Genomic DNA, 15,130 nt, shown 5'->3' with positions numbered 1-15,130 from the left:
AAGCCTTGGTCAAGGAGGTTGGAATCTCATATTTTCTAGAGATTTTAATGATTGGGAACTGGATTTGATAGGAGATTTGCTTAATATGCTGAGGGGCTTTAGGATATCTTCAGAGGAGGACTCAGTGTTCTGGAAAGGAGGGGGTCATGGCACTTTTGGGGTTAGGGATGCTTATTTTCTGCTAGTTGCTCCCAACGCCTTCGCCCTCCCGAATAAGTGCATTTGGGTGGATAAGGTCCCAACCAAAGTTGCTTTTTTTTTTACTTGGGAGGCCACGTGGGGGAAGATTCTCACCTTGGATAGGCTTAAAAAACGGGGGTGGCAGCTCCTTAATCGCTGTTTTTTGTGTGGTTGTGAAGAGGAAAATGTAAATCACATTCTTTTACACTGTATAGTGATCAGGGTCCTCTGGGAGATCGTCCTTGCCTTGTTCGAGGTTCAGTGGGTGTTCCCAGAGACAGGCAAATAGGTGTTATTTAGTTGGAGGAGCCCTTTTATGGGGAAAAAAAAAAAAAAAAAGATCTGGAATTCCATTCCGTCATGTATTTTTTAGACGGTATGGAAAGAAAGAATAGATTAGCTTCTAGGGGGGGTTCTTTAGCTATACAGAAACTCAAAAATTCTTTTGTATGTAATTTGTGGAGTTGGGGTAGGGTGTATATTGGAAATGAGTCATTTTCGCTCTTAGGCTTTTTGGAGTGGCTAGCGGCCACTTAAGGGCTAGTAAGGTTTTATTATTGTGTTTATTTGGTTCAAGCTGCTATGTATACTCCTTGTATGCTTTGTGGTTTTTTGCCCCTTAATATATTCTGTGCTTATTTATATAAAAAAAAAGTATTTTAAAAATAAATTTTATATCTATTATTTTATTTTTAAATATTTGTGTAATTATATTTTTAAACAAATAGATTTTTATTTTACAAAACATTACAAAACTATTTTTAAAAATAAGTATCAAATAATACCTAAAAATTCAATCTTATTGCTCTCAATCTCTATTCTAATTTATATTCCTATTCTCAATTACCCAACTTACGATATATAAATTTGAGAAAACAATTCATTCTCAAGAATTTTCATATTTCTGCATTTGAACTGAAAACTTTTCATCTTTCCACCATCTTCCACAATGAATGCATTCTCAAGAATGGATTAGTTCTGCAGCATTTACAATGGAATCTCAAAGAGTTCAACACTATATTTTGAGAATCCAGTGATCTTCATCCAAGGGAATGACCAAGTAAACATGGTGTTTATTGTTTTTCTAATACTCATTTATTCATCCATTCCATGAATATCAATCCACCAAATGTAGACACAATCATCGGTTCAATTGAGTCGTAAGGTATACAGTCTTCTGCAAGTCAAATCAAAAAACAGCTGCAGGAAGCTTTTAGAAGCTTCCTCTTCCGGCAACTTTAGAAGGTGGGCAACCTTTTCGAATCCCACATGGTGCTCAAAATTCAAAGTTCCTTTGCCCTCTTCATGTTTCATATCATGGTTATGGAGCTCTGGCTTTGACAGTGCCCACTGCATTGCCCATATAGCCAAGGGCCTCATGTAACACAGAGATCTATACTCTTCATCAGTGTTCCAAGCCTCAGGAGTTTGAAATGAATAGCTGTAACAAGAACGCGTAATAGACGTATAAGTGAACTGAAAAACCAAATGTTTCAAGGAAGTGAACTAGAAAAGAGCTGGCATCCTCAAAAAAACCAGGATTTAAAGTTTATAAGGCCTTGGCTTCAGTCTACTTGATATATACTATCAGCCCATTATCTAATACCTTAAACTTTTTTATTAAATTAGTAGCTTAACGTGATACTGTAGTCTCATTTTTTCAGGTCACGAGTTAGAACGCCGCTACATGCTACTGAGTCCGTATGACTAGGGTTTAATTCAAGTTGTTTTGAGTATATTGTTGGTCATTTACCTAATGTTTTTTCACCCAGAACCAATGGAAGAAGTGAAACAAAGAGGAGCTGACTTACCCAAGACCTTCTTGGGACCATGCAGCGTCATAGATGCCAGAAGCAGTATTAAAAGCCGTTTCTACCATCCCCTCATGAATCATATTTGCAGCAACTGAATACGTAACTCCAGCCCATATTTCCCTCGACTGCATAGCTGACATATCAACTCTTCCATCTGGCAGCATCCCATTCACAGCCCCGCACTTACCTTCCTTGACCTTCAGGACGTTGAAATTATAAACCTTCTCAAGGGCACTCCTCGCTTTTTCGTCATCAACAATTGGCTGAAGGCCACATGCTCTAGCATACCTACAAAGGCAGTGCCCATAATGTTGGAAAGAGGAAAACAGAAATACACATGGTAAAGCCAAGGTAGAGAGCTATAATAAGAACTGGTGATTCTTAGCCCAATTTTCTTTGGGCAGGCATTGTGGATTGAAGTATGGTACATTCCCTATATACAAGTTATCCATTTGACTACAGACACATCAGGAATTATAATTATTGGGCAATTTGTGTAATGTGACGTTCTTTTATGAGAAAATATATTATGTGTTATGTACAAGATAAGATAAATACAAGGAAGGATGACAGTCCTTCAAATTAGAAGTAGAAGATTAGAGAGATGATAAAGAAGTAAAAGGAGATGATCCTTGGACTCTCAAGGGGGTAAAAAGTTACAAACAAACTCAATGAAAACCTCTTTGGGCTGTAGCCTATTGGACCTCCCAATTTTCTGGTCTAAACCCTAAGCAAAAGAACTTGCGTCTCTAGCAAGGTCTAGAGTCCTCCACATCTGATTATCATACCTTCATGGCCCTCTTCTAACCTGGGACACCCATGGTAGAAGTGTTGCTGAATCCCCCTCCACGAGAATGTCGGGAAACATTAAAAAAAATTTGCCTCTCAAGCTAGAGTCTCAACCTCAATAGCTAACCCAAACCTAATTGGCCTTGAGAAATACCTGGTGGTCCAATCTCTATGGTCCTGAAAGAGGCCATCGATACCAGTATGGCTAGGGTTACCCAAGAACCTAAAAAGATATAGCAATCTCCCCTCTCCTATGACAGCAGCAAGTTGATCTCTGGTCCAATAAGATGACACTGAAGGGAATCAGAGAGAATTCCTTAAACATCCAAAGAGTTGTGAGATAGGGTATACACTCCCACAACTTAAAAACTGGTCTCAATCTATCCTCAAAATCCTAGCATTGTTCTCAAGCCATATAACTCATAGGTGGCCCAGATGGCCCCTCCATAATACTCTTCCTCTAGGGGTCCTCTCCAACTCCTGAAAGGGGATTGCCAACAAGCCTATAGTGCCTCTCAAAATAAACAAGACAATCCTGCCAAATAAAATAGTCTCGTTACTCCATTTCGAAGGGGAAGTGGAAGAGGCAAATTGAGTGGATTGAGAGAAGGAAATGGATGGATATAAAGTGCAAATAAAAAGTATTTAGATGAAAACAGTCCACTGAAAACACAATACTGAGCCACCCATCCAAGATAGAAGAGACAAAGGTGCTCTAGAGAGAGTAACAGGGAAGGCAGCTCATCAATTTCATGATCCTTTAGGTTTCTCCCGAAGTCCAAATTCCAAGGGGAGCTGAGAGAAAGAATAAGAACTAGCCAACACCATAGCCAAGATGTATACAATGATCACCAACATGACTTTCTTTTTTGATTTTTTAACATATGCCAAGATTAAAACACAAAAGTAAAGAAAAAAGAGAGAACATTCTCACCATTGTCCAGCCAATTGATCAGCTTGAATTGATGAACTCGAACTACCACCACTATTATCATAATTAAAGTAGGAACCATTCCATAACTTGTCATATACAGCCTTCGCCTTCTGGAACTTGAACCAAAAGTAATCAGCAGTCATACTATCACCAACTTCCCGAGCCATGGCTGAAGCGGCCTGGAGGGCAGCTACCCAGAGTCCACCACAATATGCACTCACACCAGTAACAGACCATGCATCATAAGTCTGATCAGGAAACCCATCGTTCTCAATCATCCCATCTCCATCCTTGTCAAACTGATCCAAAAATGCGATTGCAATATATACAGCGGGCCAAACAGCTCTTGCAAAATTTTTATCACCAGTAGCAACCATATCTCTATAAACTTGGAGAACAAATTTAGAATTCAAGTCTTTCCACCTATCTGTATCATAAAGATTATAAGCATTGAGTTCAAACCATGGATCACTGATTCCAATATCATGGGGAACAGCACCAAGCACCTTCCGGGGAACCCACTTTCCATCACTCATAATTTTCATCCTGCTTGGATCATGCACCATTACTGCTGCGGCAAAGTCTCGTTGGATGCTGAGTTCAAGTTGAGGGAAGAGCATGATTATTGCAAAAGACGAGTAGAAATGGACATCATAGGTGTTCCACATGTGATATTCAATTCCTTCAAGATATAGGAACTGACCAACATTTTCTTCTCCACTTTGAAGCAAATAGGTACCAAAAGCAGAATTCGATGTTGTCGGATTATGTATTTGCTCAAGCATGGATGTCATCCTCCCAAGAATTTCAACAGTAGAGTCATTTTGATGAACAATATCTGTTGTATTCTTAGGATCTGAGATTGACCTATCAAGGGAAAATTTTATCTGTTCAATGGTTGCCAAACTCTGCATTGGAGGTAACCCATCTGTAGAAGGAAAGTGACCTCCAGTTAGCTAGAATAAATCAGAAGAGATTTTGAGCTCCATGAATACCTGTCCAAATTGTTCCCCCAGCATTAAGAAAATAAAGCTCATTGAAGAGAGTGATCCGGTACCTGCCAAAACTAAAGACTTCAGAATTCATAGGTAAGTTGGAAAAACTTTTAGATTTTTTCAGCCTAGGGCTCATCTAATCTCACCATTCAGGGAGCCTTCTGTCTTCAAGAATTGGTCTTTGCCATGCTTCTATCTCAGACACCCAATTAGCATGCTCTATTATCAAAAAGTATGGGAAAACAAATTCTAATATTAGAATGATTCATCAACACCCGTATGTCTAAGTGCATTCCCCCCCAAGGCCCTCAAAGAGGAAGGCTTCAGCCACAAAACAAATGGGTAGACAATTCATTATCTTTGCATGTCATACCATGCAAAAAAAAGGTGGACCGAATATAGAATAGATAATAATCATCCATTTCTCTGGCAACCATTCCCAAAGGAAGAGGAATCTCAATTTTCTTAGTGGTGTGGTATAAGATTTTTGGTTAGAGAAATGTTCTAACTGAAAAAAATCATAATATGTGAATATTTCAAGGTTATTTTCATAATAAAAGGTTAAGGAAATTATTAACAACTACATTGATAACTTGTGAACAATCCCAGGTCATCTCAGGGGAAACAGGGTGGACATACCCTAGACAGAACTTATATATCCATGTTGTTCATACTCTAGAGTAATAAAAAAGCTATGGTGAAAATTACCAAGAATAGCATCATGTGCAATCTCCTCTGCTGCATCCACATGAGTACCATAAAATCTTGTGTAACGCCTGTTAGTAAATTGTGTTTATAAAAATGTGATTTCATTATAAATAGGGATTTTGGAAGAAGGGTAGGAACTAAGTTTTCATACCTGTGGTAAGTTTTTCCACTAGTAAATCTCACTTCTGGGCAGGCCCAGGCCAGTGAAAAGGTAACAGTGCGGACTGTGTCAGGAGGAAGTGTCAAAGAAGCTGCTACAGCTGCTCCAATAGATGATCCTGGTTCTGAACGCATCGAACTTCCATCAAAGTCAAGGCGGTCAAATGATCCATGCTATAAGAATAAAAATGTCGAAGGATCAAGGTGTGCAGAGAATGATCATAGAATGGGCATCCAGAAAAAATGAATTAGTCTATACTGAAGTCCATGTTCATAGAAGTCACACACAAATCAAGGCCCCTCGTCTATAGTCTGCATTGGTTCATCAAGATACAAATCAACACAGGTGGCATGAAGGTACAAGAGTGTCTCGCACATTTTATCAAACCGAAAAAAGTAGTTTACTAAGTGCCCTTACTGTTTTAGGCGTGTTTGTTACGTGGTATATTACCTATCCTTTTTTATTTGCAAATACCGATATTATCAATGAAACCTTGATAGAAAAACCCCAAAACATGACATAAATAAGAAAATTTCAACAGAGAATGAACTTTTTATATCATGAACATGGAAAAATGGATAAGAAGATCAGCTAACCTGCTTAATTTCTTGCCACATTTCTTTTGCTGTTACACCCAAGGAATTTCCAGATATCAAAAAACAAGGACACTCCGAGATATGGACGTCTCCCGTCTCCTCTGCTGCAATGGCAAAAGTCACTGGAGGGTGTCCATTTGCAGTTCTGAATGCATATATACTGTTAGAGTGCATGACATACATTGTGGGCCTAAATCCTACAAGTTTAAACTTTCAGGAAAATTGGTTATTCAATTGGTATCATACCCTTATTTGATGGGAGGTCATATGTTCAAACCTTACCGCATCAATATTTCCTCCATTGATTAAGCCCAAAAGAGGCTATTTATTTCCCCAATTTATTAAACTCGTGTAAGCCCAAAGGAGGCTACATATGAGGAAGGGTGTTAGAGTGCATGATATTCATTGTGGGTCCAAATCCTACAAGCTTAAGCTTTTAGGAAAATTGGCAGTTCAATATATATTTTGTATTAGAATAACAGGTGCAGCATCAGATCAAATGTCTATACTTGACTGTTATAACATATCAAATCAAGGAACCCGAAAAAAAATTTCTGAATTGAGGATGGGACTTACTTGTGATGTAGAAGTACTCCGTGCACACCATCTTTTGTCCTGGTAGGAATGAAGAAATTGACCATTAGATCACATACTAAAGTGATATAAGAATACAAGTGGATTAAAATAAATAGTATGAATGAAAAAGGTAAAATATTCTATCTACCAGAAAAATGAAAACCCACAATGATATGTAAAAGTACACTAATCAAACAGCAGAAAAGTTATAATAAAAAAGTCTTACTTCATCTTTGAATTGTAGTGATGGCCAGAAAATTCAGAGGTCCCACCCACGGAATTCTGAACAGTCAAAAAGATAAAATTTAGAGTAAGTTGTGCTAGAAAATATCATGAAATATGCTAATGTCCTAAATGGAGTTTAGGGGACTAGCACTTCGGTTGGACTTTTCAACTGAAGGCAAAGATGACAAGAGATTCGGGAATTATACAACAGCTGTGCAACAAATAAATATGCAATTAAAAGATTTAACTTACAGCCCACGTAAAAAGCAAGGTGATATCTGCAGAAGTCTTTCCAGAATTTGATAGCTGAAGAAAATAGGAAATAACTGCTGAGGACCAAGGCTCTCTTGAGGTAAATTGATTTTTTTATAAATGAAGTTTCTCAGAAGCCCTCTCTTACCGTGAATTTAAATACTGATACAGGGAAGCTGCTCTCCTTGTAATTATGGGGAATAAATGGGGAAATTTGACTAGAAATGATACTAATTTCTGGATCGGGTTCACCTGCATACAAAATCAGATGAGTAATTGACATGAAATATAGAGAGCTATCCCATGTTGACAGGTTCTAAACGGCCAGAGTAGTGTTAAGTGGATACCCTCATATACTGTCCAGGCCCTTGGATATAAAGCATGGTATGTGCAACTCTCACCGTCCAGGTTCCAATCCCAAGATCCAATGCCTGAAGATGCACTTCCTCTGCATGTATAAACATGAAAAATAATTCCCTCCACTGTCTCATAAATTCACTAATAAACACAAATCAATGTTTCTTGAGAATTTGCATGAGATACTGATTTGTAAAGGATAAAGAAAATCAATTTTAGACTAGAGAATAACAATGACTTACTTGAGCACCTCCAGATTCCTTGGGCATAATACTGTAGAAGATTTTTTACCATTTGGGCGTGACACAAAAACCTAGAAAAGGTAAAAGCATACAGAGATCTTCAATTTTTCAACTAAGAAATATTTAAGATACTCTAAAATTTCTTATTTGTTTTTCTCAAGAGAGAAACTTTAAGCACAATTTAAAGCATTTTCGCAGACAAATCTAGCCAACCATCTGAATTGGAAGTTGAGCCTTATAATCAAAGCCTTGAGACTGTCTTTTGTATGCTATCGTGACCTTATCAAGTGGTTTACAGAAAGGGATAACTTAATTTGGTGCCTATAACAATTCCTTTTTTTTATTAAAAAAAAAAAAAAAAAAACATGCAGATATCAAAAGAGAGCTTTTCTGAGACAATACTAATAGAATATATCAATTGTAGTTATAGACAAAACTTACAGAAAATTGATTTGCTAGGACTGGGCTATCTTCACATATTCTGGGGAATAATTGATACCGTTGAAACTCACCTCTGTAACTTCTTCCAATGCTTCCTCCACTACAAATCAGAATGTGTCAACCATAAGAAAATATACTCCAAACTCAACTACTTTTGACAAAGCTTTATTTGAAACTATTTGGGTGAGTGCATATCTTGTTTTATAATTCCACTCTATTTGGGTCAATTTCTTGTTTAATAATAGAAGATAACAAAGAAATCCGTTTTGATAGGAAATTGTGCAATTCATTAACATATGAAATAGATAGTCATGGGGAAGGATAAGATCCTCCTAAAACAATATAAGAAGAAAAAAATAACTTCTTCTATCAGCAATAAAGAAAAAATATCATCATCTAATTATGATTTATCTTTGCAAGTTTTTTAAAGATAAACAAATCGATGCATTCAAATATCAGATGTGACTGGAAGACCCTTAAGAATAACACAATCCTCCAAATTGAATCAAATCATTTCTTTCTCCTTTTGATGAATATATACTGCTTAGTCCTTTTGTCTATGACACTTCTTTCAATTTAATTTGTTCTTTTTTAGCAAACTTCTTGAACTACTAGATAATGAAGCCACCCCATGATTCACAACCTCAATGATTGAAGAAAATGCAGGACTAGGGATTCATTCATGTAAATAAATTTATCAGAGATAAAGCATAAACACCTACCCAATACCACCTAAAGGAACACCATGATAAGATGTGACGAGACGCTTGCTAAAAGGATCAATAATGGAAATCTGAAAATTGAAATGTGAAATATGGTTACAGAAAGCACATGAAACTTTTAGTTGAATGAGATATCATCCTAAATACCAAAAAAGTGGATGTAAATGTTTTGAAGTGAAAGACATTACTCTGCCTTTTGCTGCTTCTGCATTGACATGATGCCACAGTCTTACACCTAATGGAGCCTTCACAAGACCAAATAACCAAATAATATATAATTAGAGAAGACAAAGGATAAAATAAATAGCAAAAACTGGATATCTATTGGCAAAAATGTTGCATATGCATAGGTTAAAGACCTTGGTGTTCATTCTTACTGGTCCATTTCTTCTGTCCATAATTACACCAATTTTAAGAATTTTCCTCTAGCACTGAAGCACTGATAGGTTGTTTTAGGCTTCGACTTGGATGAACAAGAATATAATTTTAACTTTAAAAGATGTCATTTTGCCTAAGAATATTATTCAATCAGAAAAGAATCATGTGACGCATAGCAAATGCAATTGCATAATTTTATTTTCTAACTATGTAATTCATGCTGAAAGAACTTTATAACTCATTCTAACATTCCATATTTTTTCCAATATCAGCTACAGTTTTCGTCTCACTTCTAAAGATGTCTCAAATGTAAATAGTTCATTTTTGTAGGAAAACCATAAAGCAATACAATGATGTGAACATACCAGATGCTTTATCTCTCGAAGTTTTAGATTGAACCTTGTAAGTGTATTCGCTTTAGTATTTAATTTTCGTTGCCAAGTCAGTGAAGCAGGCTTCCCTGGGTCAACCTTAAAAGAGAAAGAGAGAAAGGAGCTAAAAACAAAAGAAAGTTTTAAAGCTAACTGAAGCACAAATTCTGGTGGACAAAAGGATTTTCTAGAAGTAACAGCACATTATATCAGCAAATAGTTATGGATCTCATGATTCTAATCTCAAAAGCACTTTGAGCTTGAATTTTGCTATCACATGTACACCCTACTTGACTGGAATATGACAAAACTATGCAAGCAATACAAGTGTGATTTTTCAAGCAATGACAATAGTTGTATCCAATTGAAGATCTTTTTTAACTCATGTAACTGCATATTATTTACATAAAGTGTAATAAAATGAAAAAAAAAAAAAAAAGCATCATCATTCATCAGACAACAGCCACAACAGCTGTGCACCGGAGTTATGAAATGGTAAAATATAACAGAAAATTTCCAAACCATTTCATCCATATGAGTGATGACATTACATATTATCATATGACTGTAATCACAGCTAACTTAGTTACTGAATTGGGAAAATAAGACCCTACAAATAAGGCACCTAAGAATCCTATAAGCTTACATGCCCGAGTGAAACCATCCTAATCTAAAAGAATATCCATTAGATTATGAGCATTAATGAAATTAAAAAGGCCCTGATTGAAGAAATCCTCACATAATCATTCCTCTTACAAGGGTACCAGACTCTTTTCCAAGTTACAAGACCAAAAGGCACCCAGCATCAACACGCTTCTTCAACAAAGACATGATATTATACGAGATTTCAAGGTAATGGAAAAGAATTAAGCCTGTATGCAAAGGCTGGCTATACTTGAATCATTTGACAATATAAACTTGATATTAAACAAATTACCAATTCTAAATTACTTAACACAACTATGTTATCCCTTACACCCAAGAAAAACTTGAGATACCAAGGGCATCTACATGCATTGATATACATACTTTCCAGCAAAACATATGAAACAGAACCTCTCTACATGCCTGCTTCGAAACAGGCATCCAAGTGAAAGTCAAGTCAAACAAACACGAAGTCTTTCAATTAAAGTTTTAACAATTTTACTTAAGCAAGGCACATGATGATATGTATCGGGATTAGTGACAAGGCAACTCAACCACAATGTGCTTGGAACCTATTTATATTTTTGGCAGATCTGCAAATAATTGGAATTATCCATGCCTGACTACAAATTCTAGCAAAAATATATATTTGGGTATCATTTATAACACCAGTAATAACAGAAAAACCTTCAGTATTCCATTTTGCCTCTGTATATCACCTTAAATCATGGTAAAAGAAAAGCCGCTAGCTCTAAAATATAGATAAGAAAGTCCTACAAAGAATCTAGATAAAGATATAATAATGTAAGTGCAGTTTAGGCAAAGGATACAAGACCTCACCCAATTGGTAAAAGATAGATAGAAGACACAAATAACAATATTAATTGACCTGTATGGATCTCTACAGATGAAAAACCATAGAGAATTTCCACTTTGCTGATTGAAAATCAAATGAACACCCCACCTTATGTGCAGAAGACTTAACAGGATGTTCCATATCTCCATCTTCTTTGTGACCATTTTCCATCTTACCTAAGAACAAAAATGAAGAACCTGAAAATAAATTAGCTGAATTGTTAATAGAAACTCATATAAAAAGGTAAATAAACATGCAAGCCCCAACCGCCATGAGTCCTTGGCTTGACCAGCCATAATAGTCAGCACTAAAAACAAAAAACAATATATTACATACTTCCTAGATGCAAATTCTAATGAAGACATATGACATACAAAAGCATTCACACACTTCATGGCTCAAATGGGTAAACCTTATATTGATATGCTTCAAACATATTAGCATATAGGAAACATCAGAGTTTTCTAATAACTTCAAAAGAAGAAAATAACCAGAAGTAGCATACAGTATAGGAAGGTTCGCTTTCAGGTTCATTGGTTTATTCATCTAGTTCCAAGAGAAAAGGGTCCACCTCAATTGAATGTTTTTTCTTGATCAAAATTTTCACTTTTCTCACCTTTCTGGCCAAAATTGCAGCAATATCAATGGGCTTTACGCAACAAGATTACAGCAACATCAAGTGAGAAAAACAAATATTTTCAACCAATTTGCATGCTAACACCAATCACATAATATACAAAAGCATTTACAGTAATTCATTTCTTAATCGATAAGCCACGGATTGAAATGCTTCCAACACATTAGCCTATAACTAACTTACCTCAGAATTTTCTACTAAGCTCAAGAAAAGAAAATATAAAAGTAGCATCAAAGCAAAGTTTATCCTGGATTATTAGGTTTGTTCATCTAATTTCCAAAACATAAGGGTCACTGCCAAATCAATGTTTCAAATTAAATCAAAATTCTCTTCAAATTTCTTGCTTTTTGGCCAAAAGAGATCCATAATCAGTCATCAGTGGGTTTTAGGTGGTAAAGTTTCAGCAACATCAAGTGAGAAATACAAATGGGTCAGATCAATTTTCATTCATGGTAAGACATCAGCATAAATGATATATAGAACATTCACATGATGCACATTTTTATTGGGTAAGCCTCATACTATAATGCTGCTTCTTACACAATAAAGTATAAAAGATATCAAAATTGTCTACTGAGCCCAAAAATAGAAACCCATAAAAATAGCATCAGAGCAAAGTTTCTCTTGGGTTATTGAGTTCATTCATCTAGTTCCCCAAAACAAAAAGGTCACCTCCAAATCAATGTCTCAATTTCATTCAAAATTATCTAATTTTTTTTTTCTTTTTTGGCCAAAAAGTGGTCCACAAGAGTGGGCTTTAGGCAGTAAAGTTTCAGCAACATCAAGTGAGGAAAAACAAATGGGTCCAATCAATTTCCATGCTAATACTAGTCAAAACTTACGACAGAAGCACTCATATAATTCAAATGTCAAATGGAAAAACCCTCAGATTATAAATCTTCCAGCACATTGACATATCTCCAGAAAAGAAACCCACAGAGTAACATACAACAGAACAAAGTTTCTCTCAGGTTATTGGGTTCATTCATCTAGTGCCCAAAACAAAAGGGTCTCCCCCAATTCAATGCTTCGATCTTATCCATAATTCTTCCCAATTTCTAGCTTTTTTTTTTGCCCCAAAAATGGTCCACAACAATGGGTTTTAGGCAATAACGTTTCAGCAAGATCAAATGAGGAAAAAATTTTAGTCCAATCTAACATTAATGTTAATACTGATCAGCACACATGATACCCACAAACATTCACACAATTCCTATGTAAATTGGGTAAGTCTCACATAACATGCTTCCAACACATTAAAACATAAAAATACATGTCTACTAAACTCAAGAAGAGAACCCCACAAAAGTAGCATACAAAAGAAGTTTCTCTCAGGCTATTGGATTCATTCGTCTAGTACCCAAAACAAAAGGGTCTCCTCCGATTCAATGCTTAAATCTCAATCCCAAATTCTCCCCAATTTACCCTTTTTGGCAAAAAAAAAAAATGGCTCCACAGCAATGGGTTTAAGGTAGTGAAGTTTCAGCAACAGAAAATGAGAAAAACAAATGGGTGAGATCAATTTGCAACGAGGGAAATGGATGCAAAAGAATGATAATATCAAAGTCTTCAGATTCCATACCTGCAAAAAGCCAACCCCTTTAGAGAGAGAGAGAGAGAGAGAGAGAGAGATAGAGAGAGAGAGAGCTGGCTTAGTCTTTAAGAGGATCTATAATAAGCTTTTCATTGGTGAAAGATATAACCAACATATTTCCACACTACAAAAAGCTTTGCCTTGTGTGCAAACCAAGAACGAGGAAAAAGGGAAAAAAGGAGTATGAGGTAAGTCAGCCTAGTGGGCACATCACATATAGTAAAAATAAATTAGGAAATTTTTTCTAAAATTAATTAATTTTTTTAGGCTAAATTTTTAATAATGTAATTAATTTTTATTTTAAATAAAACTAATATTTATGAAAATTTAAAATTTATGGAAAATGGGTATGGATCATGTCAATTAAATTACCATTTATTTTTGTATCATTAAATTAAATTGATGATGATAATAATAAAGAGCATGGGAAAAGAGAAGTTTTATATTGGCTAAAAAATAAATATATAAATAAAAATGGATATTTTATTAAAAGGAAATAAAGTAATTTTTGAATAATAAAAAAAAATTATCAAATCCAATAAGAGTTTTATATTTGTTAACTACCGTTGGATAGTGATTATAAAAAACGTTAATAATATATCTAACACTTAAAAAATTTTGTCATTCAAGTGTTAAAAAAATTAAAAACGTTTCATGTAATCGTTATCAAACACACTCTAATTTTTGTTCAAAAAAATATAGGATTACAATTTGGGCAAACCGACCCAAATTGTATTTATTTTGAAATTTTAATTCATTTTAATAAATTTATTTTGAAAAGCTTCACTATAGTGATGGAAATTCCACAATAGACTTTGAAATTTTATTTTATAACTTTGTGATTGGCAAAACCCATGTGACATAATAATCTAACTAACCTTATCAAATCTTATCGTATATGCTTGATTCTTTAGAACATTTTTATGGCACATGAAGAAACGTCTTAGGCAAAATTAAACAGTCTTCCTTTGAAATACTTCCAAATTATTCAAAATTAACTTTAGTTGTTGATCCATTAACATTGGGTTGTTAGTGGGTCCAACAAAGGGAAAAAAAAAAACCCTAAAGTGATGTGATTGCTTGGGAAATGTTCCTTACACCACTCATATATCTTGCATGTGACCACATTTTTCATATTGTGAATAAACTTGGAATATTACTATATATTAAAAAAAAAAATACATGTGTCCTCTTGATGTGAAACTTCAAATAAAATATGTCATATTTAAAAAAAAGGACCATGTTGTAGTATGTATTATTCATTTTTGGGTTGAGTTTTTATAAGATCGTATTTAATAAAATATTTATGATTTTGATGGTATCATTTGAAAGTTATTATATTGGATTTTACTATTTCACACTTAAAAAATTTAAGTTCAAAATTCATTAATCTTTTTGTAGTATTACCTCCCAATGTTACCACATAAATAAGTGAATCATAAATTGAAATTTGAGATTTTTAAAGTAAAATAATGAAAGTTGGAAAAATAAAAGACCGTTTGATAGGGATTGTAGGAAGCGTTTTTAGTGTAAAAAGTATTTTTATAAAATAAAAAAAGCATGTGTTTGACAAATTTTGGGAAAAACTTTTTAAAATATGAAAAATCACTTATAGTATTAGAAAATCACTTATAATGTTTTATGAAGAAGTGCTCTTA

General features: G+C 34.8%; 1 protein-coding gene across 2 annotated transcripts; it reads right to left on the bottom strand.

Annotated features, from left to right (window-relative positions):
* Positions 1-1,042: 1,042 nt before the first annotated feature.
* LOC117907120 (non-lysosomal glucosylceramidase-like) lies at positions 1,043-13,545 on the bottom strand. 2 transcript variants are annotated; one of them, XM_034820510.1, is made up of 20 exons: positions 13,461-13,545; positions 11,350-11,438; positions 9,735-9,839; positions 9,180-9,236; positions 8,992-9,062; positions 8,270-8,369; positions 7,829-7,899; positions 7,577-7,677; positions 7,378-7,481; positions 7,230-7,283; positions 6,979-7,034; positions 6,753-6,791; positions 6,177-6,321; positions 5,572-5,753; positions 5,421-5,488; positions 4,859-4,931; positions 4,713-4,774; positions 3,718-4,645; positions 1,992-2,282; positions 1,043-1,621 (listed from the first exon to the last, which is right to left on the bottom strand). In XM_034820510.1, exons 2-20 carry the CDS (start codon positions 11,410-11,412, stop codon positions 1,330-1,332), a joined length of 2,862 nt encoding a protein of 953 aa, XP_034676401.1. In that variant the 5' UTR covers positions 11,413-11,438; positions 13,461-13,545; the 3' UTR covers positions 1,043-1,329. The 2 variants fall into 2 exon arrangements, with proteins under 2 accessions (XP_034676401.1, XP_034676402.1); XM_034820511.1 differs by having other exon boundaries at positions 11,350-11,417; positions 13,461-13,533.
* Positions 13,546-15,130: the final 1,585 nt, after the last annotated feature.

Source organism: Vitis riparia, chromosome 18 (assembly GCF_004353265.1).
Source record: "Vitis riparia cultivar Riparia Gloire de Montpellier isolate 1030 chromosome 18, EGFV_Vit.rip_1.0, whole genome shotgun sequence".
Classification (NCBI taxonomy): Eukaryota; Viridiplantae; Streptophyta; class Magnoliopsida; order Vitales; family Vitaceae; genus Vitis; species Vitis riparia.
Note: the sequence above shows the minus strand (reverse complement) of the source record. Positions and strands in the feature narration are given on the sequence as shown.

Excerpts from the sequence above, each read along its gene's own strand:
- LOC117907120 (XM_034820510.1), bottom strand. The coding sequence starts at position 11,412 with ATGGAAAATGGTCACAAAGAAGATGGAGATATGGAACATCCTGTTAAG. Across the intron at positions 7,482-7,576 it reads GGCCTGGACAGTATATGAGG|GTGAACCCGATCCAGAAATT; the intron begins GTATCCACTTAA and ends TTTTGTATGCAG. Across the intron at positions 5,489-5,571 it reads AGTGGAAAAACTTACCACAG|GCGTTACACAAGATTTTATG; the intron begins GTATGAAAACTT and ends ATTTACTAACAG.